The sequence below is a fragment of the Podarcis muralis genome, chromosome 11 (assembly GCF_964188315.1).
Source record: "Podarcis muralis chromosome 11, rPodMur119.hap1.1, whole genome shotgun sequence".
NCBI lineage: Eukaryota > Metazoa > Chordata > Lepidosauria > Squamata > Lacertidae > Podarcis > Podarcis muralis.
In genome coordinates, this window is record NC_135665.1 from 23964939 (window position 1) to 23982024 (window position 17086).

At 42.4% G+C, this 17086-nt stretch overlaps 1 protein-coding gene across 3 annotated transcripts in view; it reads left to right on the forward strand.

The window, feature by feature from the left end:
• MCC (MCC regulator of Wnt signaling pathway) overlaps positions 1–17086 on the forward strand; it is a 207950-nt gene that overhangs the window by 49430 nt on the left and 141434 nt on the right. Inside the window, exon 1 of one of the 3 annotated variants that reach the window (XM_028749468.2) lies at positions 12742–13429. The exons of the other annotated variants lie outside the window; for them this stretch is intronic. Within the exon in view, the coding sequence (XP_028605301.2) occupies positions 13232–13429 (198 nt within the window). The 5' untranslated portion in view covers positions 12742–13231. Of the gene's footprint in view, positions 1–12741; positions 13430–17086 lie in introns of those variants that run through there. 3 annotated transcript variants of the gene reach the window in all.

The window sequence follows — 17086 nt, forward strand, 5'->3', positions numbered from 1 at the left end:
GGATATATGGTTTTGTTGTTGTTGTTGTTGTTGTTGTTTAGTCGTTTAGTTGTGTCCGAGTCTTCGTGACCCCATGAACCAGAGCACGCCAGGCACTCCTGTCTTCCACTGCCTCCCGCAGTTTAGTCAAACTCATGCTGGTAGCTTCGAGGACACTGTCCAACCATCTCATCCTCTGTCATCCCCTTCTCCTTGTGCCCTCCATCTTTCCCAACATCAGGGTCTTTTCCAGGGACTCTTCTCTTCTCATGAGGTGGCCAAAGTATTGGAGCCTCAGCTTCAGGATCTGTCCTTCCAGTGAGCACTCAGGGCTGATTTCCTTAAGAATGGATACGTTTGATCTTCTTGCAGTCCATGGGACTCTCAAGAGTCTCCTCCAACACCATAATTCAAAAGCATCAATTCTTCGGCAATGAGCCTTCTTTATGGTCCAGCTCTCACTTCCATACATCACTACTGGGAAAACCATAGCTTTAACTATACGGACCTTTGTTGGCAAGGTGATGTCTCTGCTTTATGGTTTAGTTATACACATATATAACCTGAGCCTACAATAGAGGGATTCCCAGCATTACATTCCAGGAGGGTCTTGCTTCCTCCATAGGCACAATTTAGGATTTAGAAAGACACCAGCCATGGCTCTGACTTTCTCTCTGGCTTGCTGCATTTAACAGATGGCAACTATTTTCCTCCAGCCCACACCATCCCCAACTGCAATCCTAAACTCTCCACTCTGCTTTCTCTCTGCTAACTATCTCAGAGCTCAGGGATGAGCTCCACCCATTTGCTGGCTGGCACAGAGTCTTTGCTTTACTGATAGCCCATCTCCCTATCTTGTCTGCCTGTCTCATAAACAAGAACTGGGGAACCTGTGACCCTCCAGATACTGTTGGAGTTCCATCTGCACCAGCTAGTAGAGGCCAAGGATGATGGGAATTGTAGTCTAGCATCATTTGGAAGGCCACAGGTTCCCTTTCCTTGTCTTTGGCAGCCAGAGAGTCTTGAATGGATTTGCCACCTTTGCTATCTAACTCGGTCTTCAAATACCCTGTCCAGTATAACACCTGTCTGGTATGGCGTTGGTATACTTAGCTCTACAACTTTTAATATTTCTCCAGGTAGAAGTATATGCATGCTCTGTGGCCTATTTGAAATAAATATTCATATTAAATAAGCATTGATATCGGCTAAGTAAAACTTCACAACACCCATGCCATACATAGGTTTTCCTCTCTCGTTGCTAGTAATGTTTATTGTTTGCCTCAAGGGTGTAAGCCAGTCGTGTTTGGAAAACTGGCAGCTGTAAGTGCAGCATCCCTATCACTCATCACATAACCATTGTAGGATGTACGGCCTTGTGAAATAACATGGGTGGTTTGGGGGGGAAAGGTAAAGGACCCCTGACAGTTAAGTCCAGTTACAAACGTCTCTGGCGTTGCGGCGCTCATCTTGCTTTACTGGCTGAGAGAGCAGAAGTTTGTCCGCAGACAGTTTTTCCGGGTCATGTGGTCAGCGAAGCCAGAGCAGTGCACGGAAATGGTGTTTACCTTCCCGCGAGAGCGGTACCTATGAGCTTTCAAACTGCTAGGTTGGCAGGAACAGGGACCAAACAACAGGAGCTCACCCTGTCACGGGGATTTAAACCGCTGACCTTCTGATCGGCAAGCCCAAAGCTCAGTGGTTTACACCACAGCAGCACCTGCGTCCCTCAAAACATGGGGGGTAGCCTGTGCCTATTTTATAATAGATTTGGCCAGAGCAGGAGCATCAAATAAAATCCTGTTCCAATAGCAGTTGCCCAAGAAAGAAATCTTAAGGTTTTGTCACAATAATGATAGATATGAATTCTGTCTCCAGCAGGGAGTGAGAGGTTGCAAATGAATCTGTAGGCCTTGCGTGTGGAAGCATCCGTACAATTAGCATATATTCTTGGGTGTTTATACTCCATAACTGAATTTTGTGACAGAGTTGAACTGAAACTCTTGTAATTCACATGAGCCTGTGGTTTTATCTTCTGTGAATCATTACCCATATACAAAGCTGGCAGGGATGATAGGATCTGGTTTTTGTTGTCATTTGTTCCAGTGGGAAAATGCACCTGCCTTTCAAGGTAGCCCATGTTTCTAGTTGTGTTCTATAATGTCCAAGAAAGACCAAGGCAATGCTGGATTTAGGGTGGTGCAAGTGGTTCTCCTGCACAGGTCACCGAGCCAAGAGGGCGCAGAAGGGAAGAAAGGAATGAAAATAAATATTTGGAGGGCGGCCTTTTGTTGGCCTCACTTAGGGTGCCATATTGTCATAGTCTGCCCCGACCAAGGGCAACATAAATGTGTATGTACCTACACCCCCAGCTCTCATTCAGTTAGTGTCATGTATGATATGCTATCGTACACTTGTGCCATCTGCCCATAACTCTTTCCCATCACCACAGATATAACTGCACTAATAACAAAATAAAAAGGGCAACTAGAAACTGCAGAGGAATACGGAATACCGGTTTAATATAATGCCTCTTTCAGAGATTGCTCTCTTATATGCACTTGTAGTTCCACTTCATCAGATTTGAATTAGCAAGTAAATGCTTCGGCTAAACGAAAATTGATTATAGGAATATGGATTTAGCAAATAGGCTTAAGATACAAAACTGTCCCTGCCTCTTTGAGAAGTACTTACAGTCTTAAGCTACAATGTCCAGCCAAGTACATGGGCAGCTGTTTGTGGCTCTGGGAAGATAATTTGATCTTTCCAGACTCGGATAAAACTTGGATAAAAGTGATTATTTGCATTGAAAGTTTTCTTGTTAGCTTGGTGCTGGGAATCAGGTAAAATAGGTTCATGCATTGTGTTTATGTGACTCTTGCTCACCCCCGTTGTTTTATTCAGAGTTTTTTTCTAGGAAAGATTCAAAGTGGACATGCTTTGCCCAGGACTCATCTGCGTGGTTTTAAGATGTCGTATTTCTATCTCCTCAACTTAAATAGATCATGAAAGAAATACAGATGAGTATGAGAAAATATTAAACAACTTGGAGGACTCGCTACTTTAGCAGATGGTTGCCAATTCTACATCAGTGGTAGATTACTACATCAAAGTGTATTTCAAAAATGTTTGATAGTAGTATATTTGTGTGCTATGCTTGAAAGGTCAACCTGTCATTCTCTGCCTTTGTGGTTGATCAGAGCTCAGAATGGCAGGTTCAGAGCGCTGTAAAAGGCGCATTTGTTCCGACAGCCTTTTTAAAATTTATATAACAGATGCTCTTAACTGAGGCTTTTAATTGAATCTCTGCTATGGTATTGAGGTTTTTCCATTATAGGGAAGTAATGCAACTTTCATCAAAGAAAACAGTGGTGCTTGACCAGCATTTGCGGATGGATTGATGTTGTAATTTGTGTTGTTAAAGAACATACATGGTACCAAGCTGAGCGTGTCTATAATGTACACATGTGGATGGAGATAAGCAAGTAGTGATTTTTGTGCACGCTTTCAGTTGCGGTTGTAAACTTCAGGTTTTATGTGCAGGTTTTATGTTTCAGGTTGCATGTGGGCTTTTCATGTTTCCTACCCAGTAGCATATAAGCTCTTTAGAATGCACAAAGTAGAAGGGGTTTGAATGATCACAGCCTCCCAAAACAACTGCTTTAGCTAAACATCCAGTTATTTGCAAGATATTGACTAAGAATTGATCTGATTTAAGCAAGTGCTCCTGTTACTGGGGGAAAGTGCAAGTGCACTTTTAAAAATTGTATCTCGCTTAGCAAGAGTGCTGTTTTGTATTCTGCAATTCATCTAAGCACAGAAAAAGTACGGAATTTGGTACTGCGTATAACTTTTTTAAAAAAAGGTTTTAAGCATGTGGGCCGTTTCTTTAATTTGATTGTGGATCATCTGGAGACAACAATGTTGGTTTTCTGGGGAGGGGACTGAATTGGGGATTTTAATCTGCCCCCCCTTTGCAAATTAGGATAGTTTGCATCAGATAAATTTCTGATACCATAGAGCAGTGTTTCCCAAACTTGGGTCTCCAGCTGCTTTTGGACTACTGTTCCCATTATTGCATGACCACTGGTCCTGCTAGCTAGAGATGAAGGGAGTTGTAGTCCCTAGAACAAAGGCAATCAATGTGGTGGCCTGTTTTGCCATGAGACAAAAGGGGCAGTGTCGTCTTACCTGAGGCAGCTGTTTCCCTTTGCCTCACTGGTGGACCAGCCTGGTGGTGCTCTCCAGATGTTTTGGACAAGCACCTACTATAATCCTCTACCATTATCCTTGATGGCTGTGGCTGATGGGAGGTTGTGACTGATACGGAGAGCATCACGTTGGCTACCCCTGACCTAGAGAATGTTCTAATTTCACCTGTTTATTTAGTAAACGACGATAAACCTTTTGAAACTGCCAAGCTTTCTTAATGCTGTATCTGCAATGGACATCCATTCATAGAATCACAGAATTCATTGTTACTAATGAACTTGGGAAACAGGAAATTTACCATGCCAAAAAAAAAAGCACAAGAATATTTTTCTCAGCATTTGCAGTCCCACATCACTGTCTAGAGAAGTGTATTTTTGGATAGCCTGCATAAAAGAAATAGAGACTCACAGGAAGATTTCCAGGGAAGAGACAGGACATGTTCCTTGTCCTGCCAATGACAATAAGAAGCAGAACTAGTTTGGCAAAATAAGTACTGTATAGGGAAACTGTACTTAATTTATGTGCATCACAGAATTTTTATCCCCCAGGCACACAAAGCTTTATTTTCACCTCTCCTGATATATGTCTAAGGAAGACAGAGCATAATGTTTATGTGTGGTGCTTAACTGTAGTGGATCAGTTGTAAAGAAATTTTACAGGCTCTCAAAAGAGGCTGGATAGTCGATGCTACTATAAAGAGAAAGCAGGGAAGGAATTGGTGTACATACTTCAGGAATTGGACACAGGGTGGACTTCCAAGAAAAGTGAGTCACCTTCTCTGACTGAAAATGTGAACTGGGTGGAGCTGTGCAGATTCTGGTCCTACAGTCATTGTTCTCTTTTGTACTGTGCATTGGCAAAGGCAAGTTTTAAGAAAACATTTTTTTAAAAAAGATCACTTTACACATTTTATTGCGTTCAAATTTTCCATGCTGTGAGTAGAGTTCACTTACAGTATGTAGTCTGAGGAAGTGGGGGAGTGTAAGGCCTGAACACTTGAGAGAGGTGCTTAGAATAGCCCTACAATATAGTCTAAAAATGAAGCTGTGAGGCAGGTTTGCATTTACAGTCCCCCACCCCTAACAAGAGCATTCCTCAGGTTGTAGCGAAGCTCAGTCTACTTAAATTGTCCACTTAAGCTTCCTCCCAGCCTAAATCTGGTGCTCAATTGCATGCAGAAGTGTTGCACTCTGTTGGCTTCTGTAGAGGTATGTTGAATATTTCAAAAATCCAATTAAGTACTGTTTTCATATGAAATAAGAATGCCTTTGGCTGCTGCTATATTTTCTTTTGTGCGTGGGTGCGAAAAGGTTTGGGTTGGTGCACAATCACAGCTACCATTGCTTTAAAGAATGCACATTAGCTGTTTTTGAGAGGTGCTGACTTACCTTAGAGTAAGCCCCATAGAATCCAATGGGACTTCTGTTGGCAGACATGCATAGGATTGCTCTAACTCTTGAGGCTCTCTCTCTTTCTCCCTCTCTCTATATATACAATAAAAAAAAAACCTCAGTGTTGTTTCTTTTCAGGACATGAGGATCTAAACAACAAGATGGAAATTGTAAAATTCTTTGTCAAGCCAACAATCTCAAAAGCTTTTTGCTATACTGATTTATTCATACTGATCTCTTTGATCATCATTTCAAGCTCTCTTAACCTAGCATCTTTTCTCTTTAGAATGTCTAGCAGATAACTCCATTGGAGCACATTAATATACCCTTTCTAGGAGGAAAAAAGTGAGTGTTATGGTGCAAAAAATACGGTATATTTTTTTCCTCTTAAAAAGTAAGGGGAAATGTGTGTGCATCTTATGGAACAAATGCAGGCTGCGCAGCTATCACTGAAGCCAGCAGAGCAAGAGCGAGAGCTGCGCAGCGCCTCTTGTTCTGCTGGCTTCCCAGCGAAGCGGGAGGAGGAATGGAAGGGAGCCCTTTTGGAGCCCCTTCCATTCCTCCTCCCACTTCACTGAAGAGGTGATGCGCAGCTATTGCTGAACCCAGCAGAGCAAGAGTGAGAGCTGTGCAGCGCCTCTTGTTCTGCTGGCTTCCCAGCGAAGCAGGATGAGGGATGGAAGGGACTCCATAAGGGCTTCCCGCTTCACTAGGAAGGCAGCAGAACAAGAGGTGCTCTGGCTTTTCTGGGAGGTGGGAGAAGGGATGGAGGGCAGCCCGTCAGTCCCTTCTCCACCTCCCGGAAAAGCCAGCAAGAGCCGCTCTGCCTTTAAAGATCCACGCCGAGCGAGCATGTCCGCAGCTCTTGCTAGCTTTTCTTATTCTCCTCCTCTAAAAACTAGGTGTGTCTTATGGTCGGGTGCGTCTTACAGAGTGAAAAATACAGCACTTTAGCAAACTGAACCAGTGGTATAGCTCAGAAAATTGAAAACTTTGCCTCTGTAACTTTTACACGTAGGATAATGGCTTTCGGTTGGGGCAAAATGCTTCCTGTAGTTGTTCATACAGATCTCAGTTGTTTTTGGTTCTTAACTAAAAAGCTAGCTAGCGATCCAGCTGTTGTTAATAATTTTAGTTTTGAAGTAGGAAAATATCCTTTGAGAAGAGTGGTTCTTTTCTTCATTTTTATGGAAAAACCCTTTCACTGCGATTGCTTCATTTTAAAGGACAAAAGCCCATTGCTATTTCCACAGCAGGGAGACAGATTATGATTATGGCCATAGTGCTGCGTATTGGTAAGATACTCCTTTCATCCTTGTGGGAAGCAATCAAAATAAGCAATTCCAATTTCAGGAAGTGCAATTGCTGTTCTGTGGATAGTTTGTTATGTAATCTGGTTGATATGCCCAAGTGAATTCCTTTAAGTTAAAACAAAAGGTTCTAATTTTCGGTGCTAGGTATTCATATTTCTATACTTAAAGCGGTGTATATGATCAGGCAAAAGAAGATGAACTTCATGGCTTTATTGGCATTGCAAACAAGATGCTGTGGTGTGTGTGTGTTTGTGCGCAAGAAGGGGCCAGAGAGAGAAGGTGGAGGGGTGCATTTTTGTGCTAAAAAGTAGGGAGGTGGTTATTTTGTTGTGCTCACATCCTTAAGCCCAGTGTACTTCCTGGAGCAGACACCATGACTTGAGGACGTATCGATTCAAGCGGTAAAAGAGAGAAAACATAAGGGAAGGAGTTGAGAGATCATCTGTGAAATCATGTAAACTAAGGTCATTGTAGATGTTCTTCTGTCAGCATGAGAACCACTTACCCACATGGGTGCAAGGGTGCTTAAATGAACCAACTGTTTGGTCAGAGCTTGACTGCATGTGTCTAATGGGTAGCAACCCCACATCTATCATTGTATCCAGAGATGTAGATGTGTGTGTCTTTTGCATTGTTAATATTACTTACCTTTAAATGAATTCAATGGATTTTATTGATAATGTTAATCTTTCTGGTAAACCACTTAGAAACTGCAATCAGATTTGTTGAATGAACAAAATCTAAAGGGTACTGGATAGTACCCAGCTGGTACCACTCCACTGACTAAATGTATCTGCCAATATGATGGATTTCGTGTTATTAAAAAGGGGGAAAGAGAAGGCTAAAATACATAAAAGTTGGCATACCAAGAATCTGAGAAACTTAACAGATGTCAATAATAATTGCACTGCACAAAAAGGATACATTTTAAGGAATGAAAAGGATAAAAAGAATAAACTAAGGGAAACATAGTTTTTAAATTCTTACAAGAGAGGACACAAAAATCCTGCTCTGTTTCTCTGGGAAGTGTTTTGCCATTCTACCTCATTTTCTGAGGCACTGTTAACAGGTGGTGGTCCAACAGATACCAGATAATTTCAGAATGAAATGGACGGACTAATTTTGGCAGATTAATAAACGGTTTGGTGGCATGAAATATTGGAAAAGGGAAACTAATACCAACTGTGAAGCAGATTAACTTAGGCAGAGACATGACATTTTAAGTAGATTTAGTATTTCAAGTGTGCCAGAGTGGCCAGGAAACTGAGTGAAGTGCAGTTAGTGTAATGGGATTTCCCACCCTTATATTTTACTTTTCTGTTTTATTTTCCAAGGCCCTGAGGCTTACTTTCTGTTGAGAGTTACTGTACTCTGGACAGTGCACGGCCTTTATGAGAGACCTGTAGTTTGCAGCTTTTCCTTTCAAAATACTTGCAAGTGGTAATCAGGAAAGGATTTTGTTGTTGTTTAGTCGTTTAGTCGTGTCCGACTCTTCGTGACCCCATGGACCAGAGCACGCCAGGCACCTCTGTCCTCCACTACCTCCCGCAGTTTGGTCAAACTCATGCTGGTAACCTCGAAAACACTATCCAACCATCTCGTCCTCTGTCGCCCCCTTCTCCTTGTGCCCTCCATCTTTCCCAGCATCAGTGTCTTCTCCAGGGAGTCTTCTCTTCTCATGAGGTGGCCAAAGTACTGGAGCCTCAGCTTCACGATCTGTCCTTCCAGTGAGCACTAATGGAAAAACTCAATGAAACACACATGTTGGTTCCTCATAACTGATGTGCCTGTTGTAAGGATTTTAAACCCCTTTTCTCCATGGGTAGTAGTGTCTTTAATTGGCAAAGATCTTCTCTTACTGTGACCACTTCTCCATTCATACCTTGTGGACACCCCACTTCAGGAAGAACAAGGATAATACATGGTCACTGAACTGAATATATGGAGGTTCTCTGAGTTTCATTAGAATCAAAACTAATTCTTACTAACAAGAGAAAAACATTGTTTTGGTGAATACATGTGATTGCTATCTGTGCCCCCCCCCATCAGAAACCTAATGTTCTGTTCCTAGAAGTGTAAGCCATTGACACTGGCACATATGGTGTTGATACATGTGTTGGAATATTGCTCAAATTACATTGTTGAGTGCTTAGACAGAACTCAATAAAGTTTAAGGTAAAGGTAAAGGTACCCCTGCCCGTTCGGGCCAGTCTTGACAGACTCTAGGGTTGTGCGCCCATCTCACTCTATAGGCCGGGGGCCAGCGCTGTCCGGAGACACTTCCGGGTCACGTGGCCAGCGTGACAAAGCTGCATCTGGCGAGCCAGCGCCATTTACCTTCCCGCTAGTAAGCGGTCCCTATTTATCTACTTGCACCCAGGGGTGCTTTCGAACTGCTAGGTTGGCAGGCGCTGGGACCAAACAACGGGAGCGCACCCCGCCGCGGGGATTCGAACCGCCGACCTTTCGATTGGCAAGCCCTAGGCGCTGAGGCTTTTACCCACAGCGCCACCCGTGTCCTTCAATAAAGTTTACAACAAGCTGAATACCAACTCTTGTACGTGCCTATGAAGAGTGCAGTCTTAAATTACATTGGCAATACAGTATGAGCAATTTCAAAATATGGGTACTTCATAATTAACATTGATTTGTGTTTAACTCTATTTCTAATGAACTGTTAATGATAAATATTAATTAAATTGAACCAAACAGGTAGCATCTTATGCATCTTGGACTTTGATATTTGTTAAACGTTCATAATGCATATAGTACATAATGATGAAAACTGAATTCCTTAATTGACTTGTCTTTATATTTATGTAGCATACTTTAAGGAAAAGCTATTTTCCACTTCAGCAGATGGATCTCTCAGGACCTGGCTCTCCATGATGATTAATGGTTGCCTTTCAGATACTAAGGTGCTTTCTTCAGTCAAACATCTATTTCCCTTTGTCTACACCACTCCTATGTTTTTACTTTCTGCGTTCAAATAAGATTTCGGTGCTATCTGGTTAGGTCCAGTGACACGATATTGGGTGAAGGTCACCACTTCAGTCATTAGGCTCGGGAAAAGGTTTGGAACCTGACGAATGAATAGGAAAACAACCTGAATGTAGGCCCAAATACTATGATTATATGGTCAGATATGAGGTCTTCTAGCTGTTGATGCAGACTTACAGTAAGACTGAGCTTAAAACCAGGAAGTGAGATTTGTCAGGATCAGGAAGACCTGGTGAGTCTTTAGGACACTAGCAGGAAAATAGTTGTGGTTTCCTCCAGAGGCAAGCTGTTTTTCCTCTAGCAAGTCCATAACAAACCAGATGAAAAGGAAGCTCTGTGTTGCATAATGTACTGGGACATCCTTTAAGCAATGGCGCAGCTAGTTAATTTTAGACCTTGGACTTAATGGTCTTATGGCACATACACTGCTTTAGATGTACTACTACTTCAGTCCTGGAGTGCAAAATTAAGAATTCTCTTGTCTGCCCTTTCCCTGCCATTCCATGCTTTGCAGCTGGATCAGGAACAGGAATAAATGTGCAGTTCTTCCAATGAAGAGATGTAGAAAGTGGATCCCTCGAAGGATCAGTATTGGGACCTGTGTTTCTTAACTTGTGCGTTAATGATCTAGAGGTGAGCAGTGAGGTGGTGAAGTTTTGCTGACATGAAATAGTTCAGGGTGGTTTAGACAAAAAGGGATTGCGAAGAGCTCCAAACAGTTTTATCCAAATTGGGTCAATGGGCAGTAAAGCGGTGAATGTGATTTATTGCATTTAAGCATAAATACAAGGGGCAAATTTTTTTTTTTACAGATTTTACATGTATCCTAACAAGGTCTGGACAGATAGGGACTGATCAAGAATGAGACTTTGGGATTGTAGTGGATAGGCCTACGAAGTGCAGATGTTGTGAAAGAGGTGAATTTCATGGTTTCTTTCTGTAGATACGTTGAACTATTGCTACATGCAACTTATGCAAATAGCTTAGGTTTGTCAGCATTTCCATAGAAATAGGGCATGCCTACATCATGTATAGGGACGCGGGTGGTGCTGTGGGTTAAACCACAGAGCCTAGGACTTGCCGATCAGAAGGTCGGCGGTTCGAATCCCCGCGACGGGGTGAGCTCCCGTTGCTCGGCCCCTGCTCCTGCCAACCTAGCAGTTCAAAAGCATGCAAGTAGATAAATAGGTACCGCTTCGGCGGGAAGTTAAATGGTGTTTCCGTGTGCTGCTCTGGTTCACCAGAAGCGGCTTAGTCATGCTGGCCACATGACCTGGAAGCTGTACGCTGGCTCCCTCGGCCAGTAAAGTGAGATGAGCGCCGCAACCCCAGAGTCAGTCACGACTGGACCTAATGGTCAGGGGTCCCTTTACCTTTACCTTTACATACAAGTATCTCTGTTTAGGGTGGTGATGGTCAGTATCTGTTTTTCGTCAAAGTTTTACTGAAATAGTAATGTAAAAACAAATTCTAGCAGATGTTAATACTATATGTTTTTTTCATTTAAATAAAATTAGAGTTATGGCGATTTAATTTTCCATCCAGCGTGTGCCTTTTTCATAGGAGACGGGTGATAGTCTACAGGAAATTAAAGCGTGCAATTCCTTTGCGTAAGATAAGTCCGTGTACTGATACTCTCACCCTATCATTTGACTCTAGCAAAAGGAGGGACGCACCCATGTTTATGACTTTTTATAAAGCATTATGATGCTACTTGCTGCTGGGTGTGTGTGTGACAGCCTCTTTTTAAAAGAAGTAATATATGATGCTGACCTTATTGCTTTTTGTGTATTTTGCAACTTGCTGCAACTGTCTAGTACCTAGGCAGCACACATAGGACAGTGTATAATATACCAAATAAAATATCTTACTTTGCTTTCCCTATATTTTGGATTTTTCTCTCCCTGTGAATTTCCAAGATGAATAGTGCAATCAGGTTGGAAGAGGGAGAGTCAGATGCTACAATTTTATGCATTTGGTGTTGTATTTTGATGATTGTGTTATTTTGGTTTCCCTGCGCTTAAAGGCTCACGACCAAGTAAGAACTTGGTTTGTTTGATTTTGAGAAGTATGTTTTTCATTTGCACTAAAATCAAAGCACAAAAGGGGTGGCTTCAAGACCACCATGTATTTTAAAAACCATTTACTTTTGCCTTTTTTGGTGCACAGAAAAGTACTTACCGTAGCTCACGTGAAACATGTTTGGGGGAACTTCTTGTAAAGAAGGGTGAAGAAACCTTTATAAACCAGTAAATCAAATCAACTGGATCTCTGAACACCACACACACACACACACACACACACACACACACACACCAGCAGTCTATCAAAATAATGTTTAGGTTTTCAGAGCTGCTTTCTGTAGGAATTGGGGTTTTGAACGGAAGGCAGATTTCACACTGTTTCCTGCTTCCGAGTGCTTGCTTACCTCGCAAGTCATTAAAAAAATAATAATTGTGTTTTAAGCCTTTGGCTTCATGTGAAGAAAGCAGCACGGAAGCACTTGGAAATTCCAGTAAGATCTGCCCTAAATACCTGTTAAATTTTTATTTGGAAGCTTCCTTCTGAATCACAAAAGGGGGAAGTTCATTTAATGGGGAAATAAAGAACTTGCAGCAAGGTCACCTAGGTGGCTTCTCCCTCTGCTTTATATGGTTTGCTTTGCACTTTGGAACACAGCAACTTGCAATTAGCACACAGAATTCTGGAAAGGACGCTTGCAATTCCAAAGTGAGCTTTCTGTAGCATGTGTGCTGCTTTCCTTCCTTCCTCCCCCCCTCCCCATTCTCTCAGTCCCTCCTCCCTTTCGTACCGCCTCTTCCATGCACCCTGTAGCCAGCAGCAAGACAGCTGTGTTTGATCATAAACCACTTACAACTCCAGGCTCCCTTGGAAAGGGGAAACTTTGGAGCGAGCAGCTCGTTGCGTCTTGTGTCCTGTTCTGTCCTCCACCTCCCGATCGGATCTAACCAGCGCTCTTTGAGTGGGTTTGGATGCTGCGAGTGCCTATGGGGCTCCCAAATTTTTTTCAGATGCGCTGAACTCATTTGGGAGATGCTTCCCCCCCCCCCCCCGCCACGATCTAGCTGCGAGGGGAGAATGAAGACATAAGACGGAAGCCCAGCTCTCCCAGGCAGTTTTTAGTAGCCAGGAGAGAGATCGTTACGGCTCGTCTGCACTCCTGTCTGGCCGTGCACTCTCTGCAGTGTTTAAATGAGTATCTTGCAGCGATGGATTGTTTGTGAAACGGCAACCAGCTCTTCCCTCCCCCCCTTTTTTTTTTGCCTCTTTAGGAGAACCCTGTGCATTGTTAATTTTTTTTTTAAGGCTATCTAAATGTTGAGTGAAAATGGCTGTCTAGAGCAAAATGTGCAAGACAGGAAAAGCTCAGAGACGGAGGGGGTGTTGAATCTTCTGGAGGAGAGCTTGGAAACCTTAAAATCCATAGAAAGCAGCCAAGCCCTGGAAAGTCTAATCATGAATTCTGGAGTTGCCATGAAATATGGGAATGACTCCTCCGCAGAACTGAACGAGGTAAGCCGCTTTATTAAATGTCCTTGTGTGTGTTTTTCCCCCACGCTTCTTGGGTTTTGTTTTCCGAATAGAGTGTCTCCCTTTTTGCGGGGGGGCAGGGGAGGGTTATCCACTCTGGAAGGCAATGCAATTAAACATTAATGGGTGAATGTGCCCTTGTTCAAACTTGCAGTGCTGCCCAGGAAATGATGTGAGATTTGAATTGTAAGGATTACGTGGTAAAGGGCAAACGATTGCAACTGTACAGAGGTCCGCCTCTTTCTCTCTCCCCCCCCCCCCCAACTTGGCATCCTGCTGCAAGGAATCCTTTCCCCCACCTCCGGAGTGCAGCATTTTCAACACAGCATTCCTTTCTGCAGTAGGTAAAACAAGCAGAGTGAGATCCCCGTTGAAATCAAGCAGATGGCAGCTAATTTAGAATGGGAAATAAAATAAAATATTAAGACAGCAGCTTCAGCAAGAAATCATGTGACACAGTTGATTTGTATTAAGGCACACTTGGTTTAAATGCATACAATTTTACCTGGTGGTGGAAGAAATAAGTCCTGATAAGTGTTTCTTGTTTTTTTTCTTGCTGGGCCAGTATTGCACTGTTTATCTTAAGTTGTTCCAAATTTGTATTCTCTTTTCTGTCAGATTTCTGAGTGCATGCCGATATTTTATGACTAAGACTAAAATCTTGTGCACGCTTATTCAGGAGTAAGTACCATTGAAGTATCCGAGACTTACTTCCAAGTCAACCTTCACACTATGCTGCACCTCATTGTAACTCTCCAGATCTGATGACTACTAAAATGCCACGGGGCATACCACTGTCTCTCAGAAATGCTTTAAAATCTGTCACAAGAGTACAGATTTTTAATGCCATATCAAAAATCATTTAAATGGTCAGTTTTGGATATGCAGTCTTGAATTGTTTTATTGCTTGTTTGCTTTATAGCTTCTTCATATAGCATATTCTGCAGGAAGATGAAAGCTACATGGATTGTGTTTATTTATAGAGTTAGTATTTCTGGCTTTTGTGCAGTTAGAAAAGGCATCAGACATAAACCTGAAATGCAAGGGACAAATTGGCATCTTGGCAAGGCTGGACAAAGGGATAAGAAATTGGTCTGGGAGGTGGAGGAGAGGGTGGCCAAGATTCAGTCAGTGGTGCTTCCATATTTTATTTGTAAGCCTATATTTTGTAAGAGAAATGAATAATTGCCTTGGATGATAACTGAGAGTTCAGTGTAAAGACACCAGACACTTTTTTCCCCTAAGTGATGGGAGTCTGCTTCAGAATTCTTTGCCAAAACTCTTAATTCTGCCCAGCACTGCTATTACATGGAATACAGCGTTCTGGTTGGTTGAGTGCTTAGTTCTGTCTTGGTGTGACCTGAAGGCACATCCTGTTTAGACTGAATGGCTTGACACCTATTGCAAGTTAAAAATAACAGAATAAAAACTGCATCTTGGCATCAGTATAGTAGCAGTTGTGGACAACACTCAAGCCTGACCTTCATCATGAGTAAATGACTCAATGAATGAACTCCTAAAAACTTGCCATAATTCGGATGGGTCTCTTGCACTGTAATCCTAAACACATTTGTATATTGTATCAAACTAATTTCCAAGGATCCATTTTTACATTACCTGAGCGCTGTGGTTTCTTTCTGTTAATCCATTACATGTTACTTTGGTCCACCCGTGTACAGAAGTAGACCAACGGCACGGTTACTTTTCATTCTGTTATTCTCACTGGCATTCTTAGGATGATGGTTGTGCAGCCTGGTCTTCATAAACTGTGTCAGCCATGGTGACACTGACAGTGGCTTGTGCTGTTGCAGATGAGAACAGAATGTTATGCTTGGCAAGAAAGACAGCGATCTAACTTTGCCTAGCTTAACAGGTAGCATCCCTTAAAATACAAAATGTGTGCATTGTTACACTGATTCATTGGCTCCTGCACATTCCAGTGCCTTGGAGTGCCCTGTGGGTTTTTGGCACAGACTGTGACCCTGCTACTGCCCCTGGCACAGATACTGCCAGCTAAGGCAGCTTTAGAAATGAATGCTGAGAACACACTAGTACCAGAGCTGGGACTTAAAGCCAAGGTTGAGCTCTCCAGCAATACATTTCTGGGGCAGTAGACCAGGTGGTTGTTTGGATTTTGGCTGGTTTTGAGTGTGTGTGCGAGTTTTTTACAGCAACAGTATTGTATCTATATTCTGTGTTTATTGGTACTTGCTTTGCAAGTGAATGCTTTTGAGTTTCATTATTGATAGGAAGACAATGCCTTTGAATCCGTTGGAGAAAATACTTAACATTTTCATGTTCTTATGTTGCTGTATGTTAAATAATACTCTAACCAGAAAGCTGCAGTAGCATAAGTGTAATACTTCCATTAGAATTAACATGTACAGTATGTGCTTAAAACCATGAGCAAGCTTTCTGATTTTTATTTAGCCACTCCAATATATTTTTTCATAGCGTTGAGTATCTGTGCAGGGATGATGGTTTCTCCCAGGAATTCAATACTGGAGACGAATGTCTAGGATTATATATGGAAGTCATGATCTGTGCTGCTTCCCACATTTTTTAGTAATTGAATATGTTGCAAATAATTCATGAACACAAAGCTGGCTCCCTTGGCTCTAAACTTCACTGATTTATGAATGCCGTACTAATGTTAAGCTTGTGTGTGTCTGTTTTTGTTTTGCTCAATGTCTTTTGTGTGGTTTATTGAAATATGTGAGGTGCTTTATCATAATGGCTGTTGTATCTCCTTTCCTCCTGCTTCTCCTTAACCCTTCTGCTCTCTGTCATTTTCTCTCAGTCTCCTCCTTCTTCCACTCGCCTTGCCCAGTGTGCTTGCTTTCTCGTGACATTTGATTACATCTACTTGGCCACCGGGAGACAGTAGTGTCACGGTCATTAAAGGAACTGGCTGTTGGCTGGACTTTTACTAGGATTATACAGTCCTACTGAGAGCGAGTTTCTTTTACAGTAATCCCACTACGTATACAAGTAGCCTGATTCACACATGAGATACACACAGAAGTTATTTGCTGGTTTAGCCTTTGAGGGCATTCAGTTGTACCTTGGATCCCAAACGCCTTGTGAGTCGAACAATTTGGCTCCTGGACGCCACAAACCTGGAAGTGAGTGTTCTGGTTTGTTTGCGAACATTCTTTGGAAAGTGAACATCCCACGGGGCTTCCGTGACTTCTGATTGGCTGCAGGAGCTTCCTACAGCCAATTAGGAGCCAGACTTTTGTTTCCGAACGTTTCGGAAGGCGAATGGACTTCTGGAACAGATTCCATTCGACTTCCAAGGTACCACTGTACTCCTGTCTCCTAGTATGGATGATTAGGAATGTCAATAGGCTCAACTAGGTTATAATCAACAAGTAGCTGGATGTCAGTATCGCTTTAATACGGCAAAAAGATATTTGCACAGCAATAAGAATCATCAAGCAGACATAGAAAATGTGCATGAGAAATCAGAAATGGTCAAATCATTGGTCTTTCTAGCTCAGCAATGTTCATGCTGAGTGGCAGTGGATTTACAGGATTTCAGATAGGGCTCTCTCCAATTTCTACCTGTGGATGGTGGGGATTGAACATGGGACCTTCTGTATTCAAAGCAGATGTTCTGTCCTGAGTCGCGAGAAG